Source organism: Papio anubis, chromosome 16 (assembly GCF_008728515.1).
Source record: "Papio anubis isolate 15944 chromosome 16, Panubis1.0, whole genome shotgun sequence".
Taxonomy (NCBI): Eukaryota; Metazoa; Chordata; class Mammalia; order Primates; family Cercopithecidae; genus Papio; species Papio anubis.
In genome coordinates this window covers 73,230,474-73,242,772 of record NC_044991.1, presented here as the reverse complement: position 1 = coordinate 73,242,772, position 12,299 = coordinate 73,230,474, and the positions used below count along the sequence as shown (strand labels likewise).

Below are 12,299 nucleotides of genomic sequence, written 5' to 3'. Positions count from 1 at the left end.
CCCTCTGTTCTACCCATTGTGCAAGGAGTTGGCAGAATTCATAGAACCTGAAGGAGCCTTGAAGAGCATTTAATAGCTTGGGTTGGGTGTGGTGAAGTGGGTGGCATAGGCCTCCGGTGGGTTAGGGACCAATGTGCCGAGAGCACTGAGCCTCACCAGTAAGTGCTTACTGCCTCCTGGGGGATATCAGTGCAGCCTGACACCTATACTTAGAAAGTGCTCACTACCTCCTAGAAGATGCCAATGTGGCCTGACACCTAGTAAGTGCCTGCCAGTCTCTTAGGAGATGATGTTAGTGCAGCCCTCCAGGCCAGGGCCCCAAAGCTATCGGTAGATAAATTAGATCACCAGACCTGGACCATTAGCCCATCTTTTCTGTCAGTGGGGGTCAGTGTTTCTGATTTAAGAGTGTGGGGTCCTCCTGGAGGGCCCCCTGGAGTGTCTAAACAGCACATCTCAGGCCATGAAGGGTATAATAAAATTATTTTTATTGCATTTTGTGCAGACGGGAGTCTAAAAAAGTAATACAGTAAAAGCCATAAAGCATTAAATGGGAGCATTCAACAAGAAAGGAAAGAACCAACCTCTCCCTTTCATATTGGCACAAAGAACACAAGATCAATACTGAGGCAGGATGCGGAATACTGAACACTTACACTGAAAATTAAAGGCAGGCCTAATAATAATAGTAATAATAGTAATAAATACTCTTGATTTGGTTTGCAACCTCTCCTATTTACAAGGGTTTTCAACTTCATTGCATTGCCCTGCACATAGATCGTCTAAAACAAAAGCAACACTAGTTATCACTACAAGGCTATTGAAATATTGCACTCAGAATAAAAGTCACTTGAATGGACATGAAACATCTAACTACAGTGATTATAAAGATAATTTGATGAATGACTTGTGATAACATTCATAACAAATATTGCACATGTAGCACAGAAAACTTGGGTTTTTGTTGTGGGATGTCTGTCTCATCAACGGAAACTTTGCTCTTGCCAACCAGACAATCTGGGCCCAGATAGTGCAACTTTGGTTCCCTAATTGATGTTGATACAGCCCCCTTCTGCACAGCCCACCATGTCAGCTCTGAAATAGTCAGGCCCCCAGAAGGCAGGACCTGGCTGTGGTTCTCAGAGGGAGGTCTACTGAAGGATGCAGGGGGCTGGTGTCTAACACCTCCAGCTTCCTGATTACCTGAAAGAATCTATCCAGTCCCCTGATCGAATCTCAGAGGGCACTTGGTGTAACCGGCAGACCTCCAAACCTAGCCCCAGCCACACCTGACCCTGTCTGGGTGGCGCCAGCTCCAGCTCTGCCTTGGGCTCAAAGGAAAAGAGGTGGTGAGGTCAGGAGTACTCAGTGGCCCCAGCTCTGGGAGGTGGGGGAGATGTCTATCTAGGTGCGCAGGTCAGGGCCCTGGGGCTGGAGGTACTGTACCCAGTCCCAGATGGTGCTGGAACGAGCATGCAGTGCCTGATCCCCTTAGAAACGTACCCTAGGGGAAGGGAACCCGGCCACCGCGCCTTCTGTAAGGACAGAGCACGCCTCAGACCAGGCTGGTGGAGCGGAAGCGCCAAGGACGAGTTGGGGAAGCCAAAGGCCCTGGGTCCTAGTTAGAGGAGAGCAGACAGGCGCTAAGGATAAAGCGCGTGCGACTCCAGCCCTCCGTCAGGCCCAGGTCCCCGGGAGACGGAGCTAGAGGCCGCTGCTAAGCAGCGAGGCCCGGCCCCAGGGCACGGAAAAGGCGGCTGGGTCCCCCAGGCGAGGCAGGAGCTGCCAGATGGGGACGGGGGAGGGAACATCACGGGCGGCTCTGAGGCCTCCCAGTGGGTCCGGCCCCTAAACCAGAATCGGTCCCCTCCTCCCTCACCTGTCCCAGGGAGGAAACTCCGGGGAGGGGGCGCCCTCCAGCTCCACAATTTCAGTCTTTGGCGAGGAGCCATGGGATACCATGGGATACGGGGAGCAGGCGACAAGCCAACTGAGGAGAGACGCCTGCTCCCCAGCGAAGGCACGGGGCGGGGCTTCCTCGGTGGGGCGCGGGCCTCTTTGTTTCTTCCCCTTGAGGAGCGCCCCTCCCCTATCCTGGCCCCAACTTGCATAAGAGCCAATGAGAAGAGGTTGCGTCTCTGCAGCCGCAGTGGAAGCTCACATCCGCTGGGAGGCAAATCCAGGAAAAGTTGGACCCTTGTCTCACCTCATCTCCGAAAAGGACTGGAGGGGAGGATGGGTAGCCAAGGGTGCGCGGAAAGGGCGAAGAGGCGAGAGCGGGACGGAGGTGTCGAGGGAACGAGACCACCACGACACCCGCCTGGGCCTAAAGCACTTTCGCTCTCTAACTTGAACGTCAAGGAAAACTCAGCTTCCCGAGGCCTCTGTCTCCCAGCAGTGCCCCCAGCGGGAGAGCTCGACTGCGGCGAGAAGTCTGTTGCGCTTCTAGTCACATAAATATGGGGACGTTAAAAATACACGCGATGTCTCCTGTACACTATGTATAGGCTCGTCCGCCCGCGCCCCACGGCTCGGCGAGAAGGGGCGGCGGAGACAGCGAGCGCGGCCTTCCCACCCCGCGTGCCTCCGGGCCGGGAGTCAGGGAGCAGCGCCGGAGGAGCGCAGAGCGAGGACCGCGGCGGGCGTGAGAAGGGGAGGAATGGGCCGCATGGAATACCTGGGGGTCCCCAAGGCCCCAGCTCCTCTCTTTTCCGCGCCTTCTCCCAACCTTTATTGCAGCGTCTCCTCCGGCGAGACGAGGCCGGGCTCAGAAAAAGGGCAGCGCAGACCCACGGGCCAACCGGGCACTGAGGAGCTCTGGTCTCCGCGCAGCGGGGCGCCCTCTCCGAGTCCGGGCTTCAGGCAGCGGGGTAAGGGGCCAGGACACGGGCACAGGGTCTGTATGTAAACGGTGACAGCGGCGGGGGGCGCGGCGAGGGCTCCGGAGCCGCGGGCCGGGCGCGCTCGGGCCCGAGTGGCAGGTCCTGGCTCTCAGGAGTAGATGGTGATGACCTCGCGGCCGCCGCCGCGGACCAGCATCACCCGGTCCAGGTGCTCTGTGAGGACCTCGAGGAATTCCATGTCTGAAAGCCGGTCAAGGAGAAAGACAAGGTCTCCTTCCCTCCCGACGAAATTGGGGTCGCGCTCGGCTGCCACGGGACCTCTCGCGCCCGTGTCCCTGTCCGAGGTGCTGATCCGGAGGCAGGAACAGCTCAGCTCTTCCATCCCAGAGAGAGGACCCAGGTTCCCTGATGTCCACCTCCCTCTTTCCCCCAATTTTAATTCCAGGATACAGTTTTCGTCACCATTGCGGTTGCGGGGAGGCCCAGGCATGTTGAGCAAAACAAGCTTGGCGTCCCGGGATTTCTTCACGATGACCTCGTTCAGCCTCACCGCCGTGTGCATGCGCCGCACATTAGACTGGTTCCTGCGGCAGGAAGGAGGAGTGGAGACCGCGTGAGCCGAGGGTAGAGAAGATTGGAGCCAGTCGCCCTTCCAGCCCGAACTGGGCTGCTGGGGACTGGTTCTTGCAAGCCCAGGACCACCAATCCTAAACCTCTCCAGGCTGGGCTATTCAGAGATCCCAGAGGTCGTGGCACCAATTAGGGGTTCACAATAGAGTGAGAAGGGTAGGGACCCTGGCCATCCTAGGAGAGAGAATGAAAAAATGCTGAAGCACTTACAAGTTCTCCCACTCCCTTCAGGAAACACAAGAGATGCAAAGAGAGAAAGAAAAAGAGCAGAGTCAGAAAAAGAGGAAGACACTTGGGGGCTGGGGCCATGGTCACCTGCCCTGAGTCCTGCTCTGCCAGCCCCCACACCATTCACCTTTCTGCTGCCTGCAACTGGGAATTCTGAGCCTTAGCAACGGGGCCCAACCCCCTAAGTCCTCAGATGGGGAAACCAAGACAATGTCTGAACTGGGTCTGCAGGCTGACAGAGCAGGATGCCTTCTGTTCTCTTGCTCTGCCATGGGGAGCAAGACCCTTTAGCTCTTCCCATCCCCCAGCCCTTAGCCCCCAGGCCCGTACGGCTTCATGCTGAAGAAGTCCTTGATGCCCTCAGAGGAGACAGGACTGGGGCCCTTATTCTTCTCTGCCACCGACTTGTCCTTGGTCCAGGTGAGATGCACCTTCTCAGGATCTGTCTCCCCTTCCCCCTCAGGCTCCTCGCCTGGGGATGGAGAGCTGCTGGGGCAGCTGGGAGCACTCTGATCATGGATCAGCTGCACCTGAGGGATGAATGAAGAGATGGCAGGTGAGTCCTTTGGAGGCCAAGTGCTCTGCTCCCACTGGTTGGAGCTAAACCACCCCAGCTGCACACCTCCTCCTCTGGCTTCTCTTCGCTGTCACCAGCTGTCTCTTCTGGGACGTTCAGGCGGAGCCGCGTGTTGGCTGGATTCTTTCTCCGGATTGAGCCTCGTGACTCATCTGTGATACTCTGGATCTAGGGAGTGACACAGGTTGGTGCCAGCTCTGCTGGGAGTCACCACCCATGCCCTGCAAAGAGCTATCACTAGAGGTGATGTTCAGCCAGGATGCACTTTCTGGAACTGTACCAGTTGTTAAAATATTGCTATGATTTGAGACCAAATAGCTACTGCACCACTGATCTGCCTGCCCCACCTCCTCTCCAGAACCCCAGACCTCCCCAACATCTGTCAACAAAAGGGTTGACCTTGGCACAGCAATGCTCTGTCCTAGCACTATGGCCCAATGTCAGTCCTGGCAGTCCACTGGTCAGTGGCCATGCCATGTCTTACCATTTTTACTATCTCCCTTGGATAACACTCAGCCTTGGAGGACCCATCCTTCCCAGCTCAAAGTAGTACCCATCACTCATTCCCCTGAGAATCCATCAACTACATTCTGATAAATACATTACCCACCCTGGGAGACTCATAACCCATGGTTCTATTACCTTCACATGTAGGATTGCCACCCATTCCCTGGGCAACTTATCACCCACCTCCAGGAGCCCTTCTGTCCCCAGCTGGGGTAGCACCACTCATTTTCCCAAGGACTCCACTCCCTTGGGTGGGTCTTTCATCCATACTCTGGTGGTTCTACATCACCCACACCTAGAAGATCTTACACCCACACCCTGTGGGGGGCTCATCACCATTACCCCTGAGATCCCATCAGTCACACCCTAGGGGATTTGCCCCTAACTGCCACACATCAGTTATATCCCTAAACACCCATCTGTTACCCACTCTCTGAGGGTCTCTACATGAGCCCTGTCCCTCACACTGGCAGCCCACACCCCTGAGGACTCATCATCCATATGTATTTAGCATCCACTCTTCTCTCTCAGGCCCCATAAGTCACATACAGAGCAGATCTGTCACCCATGCCAAAGTCCCTCTGCCGCCTGGCTGGGAGGTTGGCGGTGAAGCTGCAGTGTGTACTCCTGCTGTCTGGGAGATCAGCGTCAGGAGGTGTAGTTGGGGGAATCAGGGAGATGAGGGTGAAGTTGAAATGCCAGGAGTGTCAGCCCTGAGCCACCCTAAACCTGAGACCCAGAACTGGCAGCAATTTGAGGCTCTCAGGGGCCAGCCAGGGCAACCTCACCTCCCGCTCCCGCTCGTTCTTGGTTAAATGCATCTGTTTGAGGATCTGGGAGCGCTGCTCCATCACCAACGTCTTCTCATAGGTGTAAGCTGAGATGTCGCTTTCATGCTGTGGACAGACAGAGGTTGGGGTTGGGGGGTCGGAAGAGGGACACAGAGGAAAGCATGAGGTCTGAGCCCAGGTGAAAGGCCAAGGGCAGGAAGGAAGACCCCCTTCCTTCTGGCAGCCTAGGGCTTCCCTACCCAATCATTAATTTTATCAAGGGTTGTAGGAGGCAAGGATGGAGCAGAGAGGGCAATGCTCTTGCAAGGCAGGCAGCTCATTCCCTCCTCAGCCCAGCACAGGACCAGGCATGTGAATGGATGAACTAATGAATGAGTGGATTAATTAATCACCTGGGTGAATGGAGAAGGGAAAGAAGAAAAGGAACAAAGCAATGAATGAATACATGCAAGAATGAATGGGAGAATAAGTGAATGAATACTTCAATGAATACATAGGTAGATTAATGAACATACAGAGGGATGGGTGGATGGACACTTGAATTGAGAGGATGGTTGGACAAGAAGTTCTACAGGATAATCACCAGGAGCACAGGCTCTAGAGCCATCCTGTCTGGGTTTGAATCCTGCCTCTGCCATGTACTGTGTGTTATTCGGCAAATTACAGTCACATGCCAAATAACACCATTGTACGTGCATCAATGGCAGACTGCACATGAAGCATATAAAATGGTTTTCCCGTAAGATTACTGTATTTTTGCTGTAATTTTTCTATGTTTAGATTTTTTTTTTTTTTTTTTTTTTTTGAGACGGAGTTTCGCTCTGTCGCCCAGGCTGGAGTGCAGTGGCCGGATCTCAGCTCACTACAAGCTCCGCCTCCCGGGTTCACGCCATTCTCCTGCCTCAGCCTCCCGAGTAGCTGGGACTACAGGCACTCGCCACCTCGCCCGGCTAGTTTTTTGTACTTTTTAGTAGAGACGGGGTTTCACCATATTAACCAGGATGGTCTCGATCTCCTGACCTCGTGATCCGCCCATCTCGGCCTCCCAAAGTGCTGGGATTACAGGCTTGAGCCACCGCGCCCGGCCTTTTTTTTTTTTTTTTAAGATGGAGTCTCACTCTGTCACCCAGGCTGGAGTGCAGTGGTGCAATCTTGGCTCACTGCAAGCTCCGCCTCCTGGGTTCACGCCATTCTCCTACCTCAGCCTCCCAAGTAGCTGGGACTACAGGCGCCCACCACCATGCCCGGCTAATATTTTTTGTATTTTTTAGTAGAGACGGGGTTTCACCATGTTAGCCAGGATGGTCTCGATCTCCTGATCTCGTGATCCTCCCGTCTCGGCCTCCCAAAGTGCTGAGATTACAGACGTGAGCCACTGCGCCTGGCTTTAGATATGTTTAGACATACAAATACTTCCCACTGTGTTGCCATTGCCTGCAGTACTCAGTACAGTAACATGCTGTATAGGTTTGTAGCCTAAGAGCACTAAGCCTATGTGTGTAGTAGGCTGTACCATCTAGGTGTGTGTAGGTATACTCTATGATGTTCACACAACAAAATCACCTCACAACACATTTCTCAAAACATATCCCTGTTGTTAAGCAATGAATGCATAACTGTACTTCTCTGCATTTCATCTTCCTAATCTGTAACATGGAAATGCTGATAATTGTATCTATCTCATTGGTTATTGTTGGAATTGATATACATATAAAGTGCATAGAACAGTGCCTGGCATATAATAAGCACTAGACATGGCTATTTTTATAGAGAAGAGAGGGATGGCTGAATATGTGAGAGGCTAAGAGGTGGATCAGGGGGAAGGGATCTAGCATCATAAGCTGATGGGTGTTAGAGTTGCCCTACTTGGTGCTGGGGCCAAGAGGAAAGAGGGCCAGGTGGAACCCCAGTGGTGTCTCCAGGAGACTCACCATCTCCACCACCTCAACCTCCGCAGTGATGCGTAAATGGTACAGAAATGTGGTCAGATCCTTCTTCATCTGGATGCTATTGTCGTCCATCTGGGCCACAGTGAAGATACGCATCTTGCACTTCCGCCAGACCTGCAGGTGGTGAAGGGGATTCAGAAAGGTCCAGCCCAGATGTGATGAGGAGATCCAGGGCCAGACCCCGTCCCCTTACCCTTCCCCTCTTCCCACCCACTCCTCACACATACACGCAGACCCCAAATCCTCTGTCTTGAGGGCCACTCTCTACAAAATCTTCCCTGCTTAGGTCTGAGGGTCCCCTGTTAAAGAAAGCATCACTGGCTTAGGTTAAGCATTGCTCTCCTTACAGCAGTGCACCTGCAAGAGGAGAAACCATCAGTTCCTAACATCTCAGAATGAAGGAGGTCAGCGGATCCCATTCCCAGGAGTTTACAGGGGAGGAAGGACACAGAAGCTGACCCTGACCAGAGCCCATGAGTCTGACCTGCGGTTGTGCACATATGCACACAAATGCATACATGCATACACACACTCACACATGCATACACTCACACACACAGCTCACCTTGTGGTGCCGCAGCAGGAAGGGCAGCAGCATGAGCATGCCCCCATCGTGCACAATCCACCAAACGTCGATGCTGCCCTCAGAGAAGCGCTCAGGGTTCCCGGGAAACATGGAAACGTTCTTGGTGACCAGCAGGGCTAAGTGGCCAGCTGTGGTTTCCCGGACCAGCTCTGAGGGAGGCCGAGGAGAGGTCCAGAGGGGGAAACAGTGACTCCGGTTCTCCCAACACCCAGCAGCAGCCACAAGGGCTCCTGGCACCCAGCACTCTGCCCCACTCCACGTGGCCTTGGCCATGGGCTGAGTGGTCAGAAAACCAGCATCGCTTAGGCCCCATCATATATTTATTGTTTAGATCTGGGAAAGTCTCTCAACCTCTCTGGGCCTCAGTTTCCCCACCTGTCAAATGGCAATAACATCACCTACCCTTTCTGATTACTAAGAATCCATCATGTATGACCTCACTGAATCCTCCCAACACCTTGTAACTGTGATCTACCTCTAAAGGAGACAGAATAGCTTTTAGCTAATAGTGTAGCCTCTGGGCTGGTTCAAAACCTGGCTTTCCCATTTTGTGACTTGGAGCAAATTTCTTTTTCCTTTATTCTGTGGTTTGTCATGTTGCCCAGCTCAAACTCCTGAGCTCAAGCGATCCACCTGCCTTGGCTTCCCAAAGTGCTGGGATTACCGGCGTGAGCCACTGAACCCTGCAGAAGCAAACTTCTTAATCTCTCTGTGCCTCAGTTTCACACCAAAAAAGATGGAGATAACAATGCCGAGCCCTCCTAGGACTGATGAGAGAATTAGAGAAAGCCTCAACTTGCTGGCACACAGAGCTCATTCTAGAAACATTAGTTATTATATATACTATTACCTACTATTACCAAGAAATCTGATCTCAGAGGGAGTAAGTCACGTGTGCACAGTCACACAACTAGGAAGGACCAGAGCTGAGACGTGGGCCCAGCCTCTGTGACTTCAGAGCTGTAACTCTTCCCACTGCCCTGCACTGTGTTCCTCCCAGGGCCTGTAAGCGCTGCAGGAGCCAAGACTGTCTCGTTCACAGCGGAGTCCCCAGCGCCCAGCACAGTGGCTGGCACGTGGCCAACCTTGACTGCTGTCACCTGCATATGCTGAATCCACACTTGGCATGCAGGGCTTGGGAAACCCCTCTGGCCCAAAGGAGTGGAAATCCAGTTCCACCCCTCTACTGCCCCCAGCCCCACCCCTCTTCCGTCCCCAGCCCCCGACAGCGTTACCAATGAAGTTCCTCCACGTCTGATGATCCTCCTTCTGGCGCCAGTTGCGGGGCCAGCCGACAAGCACAGTGTTGTGCTGCAGCCCCCCGAGGCCCCCGGACTGGATCAGATGGGACACGCCATCACGCAGGTTGGAGGAGATCACTACCTGGCAGAAGCCCTTCACCTTCTCTGCCTCCATCAGGCGCCTGATAGACTAGGGGAGGGGGACCAGACAAGGACCAGCCTCAGGCCTCCCTGGCCCTGGCTGCGCCCACTGTAGCCTCCTTCCCTCCCATCTCTCCCCTCCTTTCATCCCAGTCTTCCTGAAGCTCAGCTCTGATCACGTCAGTCTCTGGCTCCAGAATGGCACATGGCTCCCCATCATCTCTGTGCCCCATTCCTTGTTGATCAATCAAGGTTCTGCATGATCTGACCATACACTTTCTGCCACCTTGCCCCTGCTCACACAGCCCCCCTGCCCGACATGCTCTCCACCACCACCCTGACACACGCCCCTGCCAAGTTGTACATGATGCCCTGTCAGGCCCAGGTCAAATGTCGCTGTCTTCAGATACCACCCCCATCCAGACCAGAATTAAACTGGGCTTCTCTGCACAGCCAGACAATTTGTTTCAACAATCTTTCTAAGTAGCATAATAAGTATTTTAAGGGCACCCCATTTAAACTGCACTACGAGGGAAATAGTCTTGTTACTCTCATTTTATAGATGAGGAAACTGAGGCTTGGAGAAATGAAGACTTGTTTAAGGATACACAGCTAATTTTACTGTGAGGATTCAAGTTAGGGAAGTCTGACTCCAACCCCCACACTCTTAACCACCACCCCTAAGTCAAAGAGATAGAAGTTCAGTTCCTATCTCTGCCACCTCCTGGCTGTGTGACCTTGGGTGAGTCGCCTAACTTCTGAGTCTTGGTTTTCTTGTCTGTCAAAAAGGGGTCAGGACAGCTACCTTGTTTAGGAATAGGAAGAACCACATGTAATCATGCACATAGGGCTTAGTTAGTATCCTGCCTGAGGAATCGTAAACACAACACATTGTACGACTCTGATGTTATTAACTCTAACAGTATTTATCGACATCCGGTGGGTCTGAGAGCCTTCTGTGTATGCTCTGTCTTCCCCACCAGCCTGTGAGCACCTCGAGGGCTGGGACTTGGTCTTGAACATCTCCATCTCCCCTGTGCCTCGCCCAATGCCTGGCACACTGCACATTCTCAGCCACCGCGTGTTGAATGGAACTGACCAGTCAAGGCCTCCAGCTCTGGGCCCTGATAGATCGGTGTGAACAACCCAGTGAGGCAGAAGCAGCGACTGTCGCAAGCCATCAGGGGTGCCCCTCCTCATCTCACCTCTGCTCCCTCGGGCCTCTTTTTCTCTCTCCACTGCTAGCCACAGCTCTGATGGGAGAAAGGCCTGACCCTCAGACAAAACCTACTTCCTCTACTATCCCTGGGATCCAATCACCTCTTTGTGTGCTTAAGGCAGACACTGGCCACCACAGCCCACATTGGCTCTGTAGGCTGCTCCGTAAGTGTGGACTAGTGGGTAGAGCCAAGAGAAGGTGACACAGAGCAGGGCCCTGGGTTCAAATCCTGATGTTGCTTCCCGCCAGCTTTGTGACTTTCAGCAAGCACCTTTCCCTCCCTGGGCCTCAGTTTCTTCCTGTATCAAATGTGGATACTCACCTTGTCAACCCCAAACTGTAGGGATCAAGAGTCCAAAGCTGGGCAATCACCTTGAAAGATTTATACGTTGGCAGGAAGGAGTCTAGAGTAGGAGTTCAAGGAGTCCTAATTTGAATCTTCATTTCCTGTCCTCAGACGTATGACCTGACTTCTCTAAGCCTCAGTTTCCTTATCCATAAAATGGGCCCTTCTGCCTCTGATGGTCTTTCACTCTGTGATTTGAATTCTAAAGAACTCACTCTCTAGGCCCTTAGGCTCTTCCTCTAAGGAAGAGAAAAGAAATGCCTGCACCTCCTTTGATCCTGAAGGTGATGAGGAAGGAAAAGTACAAAAGGATAGAGACTGTCTTCCTAAGTGTCCTGACCTTTTCCCAAGCCCACCAGGGCCTCTGCTCACCTCTTCTGCCCGCTGGGCCTGGGGATGATTTTCCAGAAAGGTGCCCTCAAGGACAGAGCCCACGATGGTCAGGCCCTTCCCTGCCTTGAGCTGGGAGGTCAATGAGAGCAGCTGGGGGTGCACCACATTCTGGTCTTGGTCCACACGCACCAGCACTAGCAGCTGTGGCCTGAAGAGAGTGCAGAGTCACATGATCCATATACTATATAACCAACCACCCACACACCATACACCCATCACCAGGTCACCTAACCATCTCTCCTCTATAACCATCTGTCCCATCCACCTATACCCCACACCACCCATCCATCCATCTACCCATCGACCCATCTCTCCATTCACCTCACTCACCTATCTATCCATTCAACCACCCACCCACCTACCTATTTTATCCTTCAGTCATCCACTCATATGCATATTTATTTACTGATACACGCATTATTCACTCAAGTATCCACACATCTACCTACCTATCATCCATTCTTACATCCATCAATTTGCCCTTTTGCCCTCCCACATGTACATACACTTGCCCATCCACCCATCTACGCATCCCTTTCCTTAGTCATTTAGCCATCTTAGTCCTCTAACCACCCATCAACCTCGTAGCATTCTGTAAGCACCTACTCTGGGCTAGACCATGTGCTGAGCATTTGGGAATTCACAGATAAATAATAGAGTCCCAGGTTCTGGGAGCCCAGTTTAGTAGACATTGGCAAAGACAAGTCAATGATGCCCTAACCTAGGTCAGGGTTCCAGGCTCTACTCTTGGCAAGGTGAAACACAGGGAGATGAATGAGGGGTTGGGCATGCAGCACCCAGGGCTAAGAGGTGGGGTGTGAGGATTCCATCTCCAGATCTGCCTTCTG

General features: G+C 53.0%; 1 protein-coding gene across 3 annotated transcripts in view; it reads right to left on the bottom strand.

Moving 5' to 3' along the window:
- Positions 1-466: 466 nt before the first annotated feature.
- SLC12A5 (solute carrier family 12 member 5) overlaps positions 467-12,299 on the bottom strand; it is a 39,808-nt gene continuing 27,975 nt past the window's right edge. Inside the window, exons 17-26 of one of the 3 annotated variants that reach the window (XM_031656802.1) lie at positions 11,431-11,599; positions 9,347-9,542; positions 8,091-8,260; positions 7,508-7,639; positions 5,574-5,681; positions 4,324-4,446; positions 4,032-4,231; positions 3,684-3,698; positions 3,294-3,427; positions 467-3,083 (exon numbers count right to left, since the gene is read on the bottom strand). In XM_031656802.1, coding sequence (XP_031512662.1) covers positions 2,992-3,083; positions 3,294-3,427; positions 3,684-3,698; positions 4,032-4,231; positions 4,324-4,446; positions 5,574-5,681; positions 7,508-7,639; positions 8,091-8,260; positions 9,347-9,542; positions 11,431-11,599 — 1,339 coding nt within the window. In that variant the 3' untranslated portion in view covers positions 467-2,991. The remainder of the gene's footprint in view (positions 3,084-3,293; positions 3,428-3,683; positions 3,699-4,031; positions 4,232-4,323; positions 4,447-5,573; positions 5,682-7,507; positions 7,640-8,090; positions 8,261-9,346; positions 9,543-11,430; positions 11,600-12,299) is intronic. The other 2 variants (XM_031656803.1, XM_031656804.1) reach the window with 2 other exon arrangements.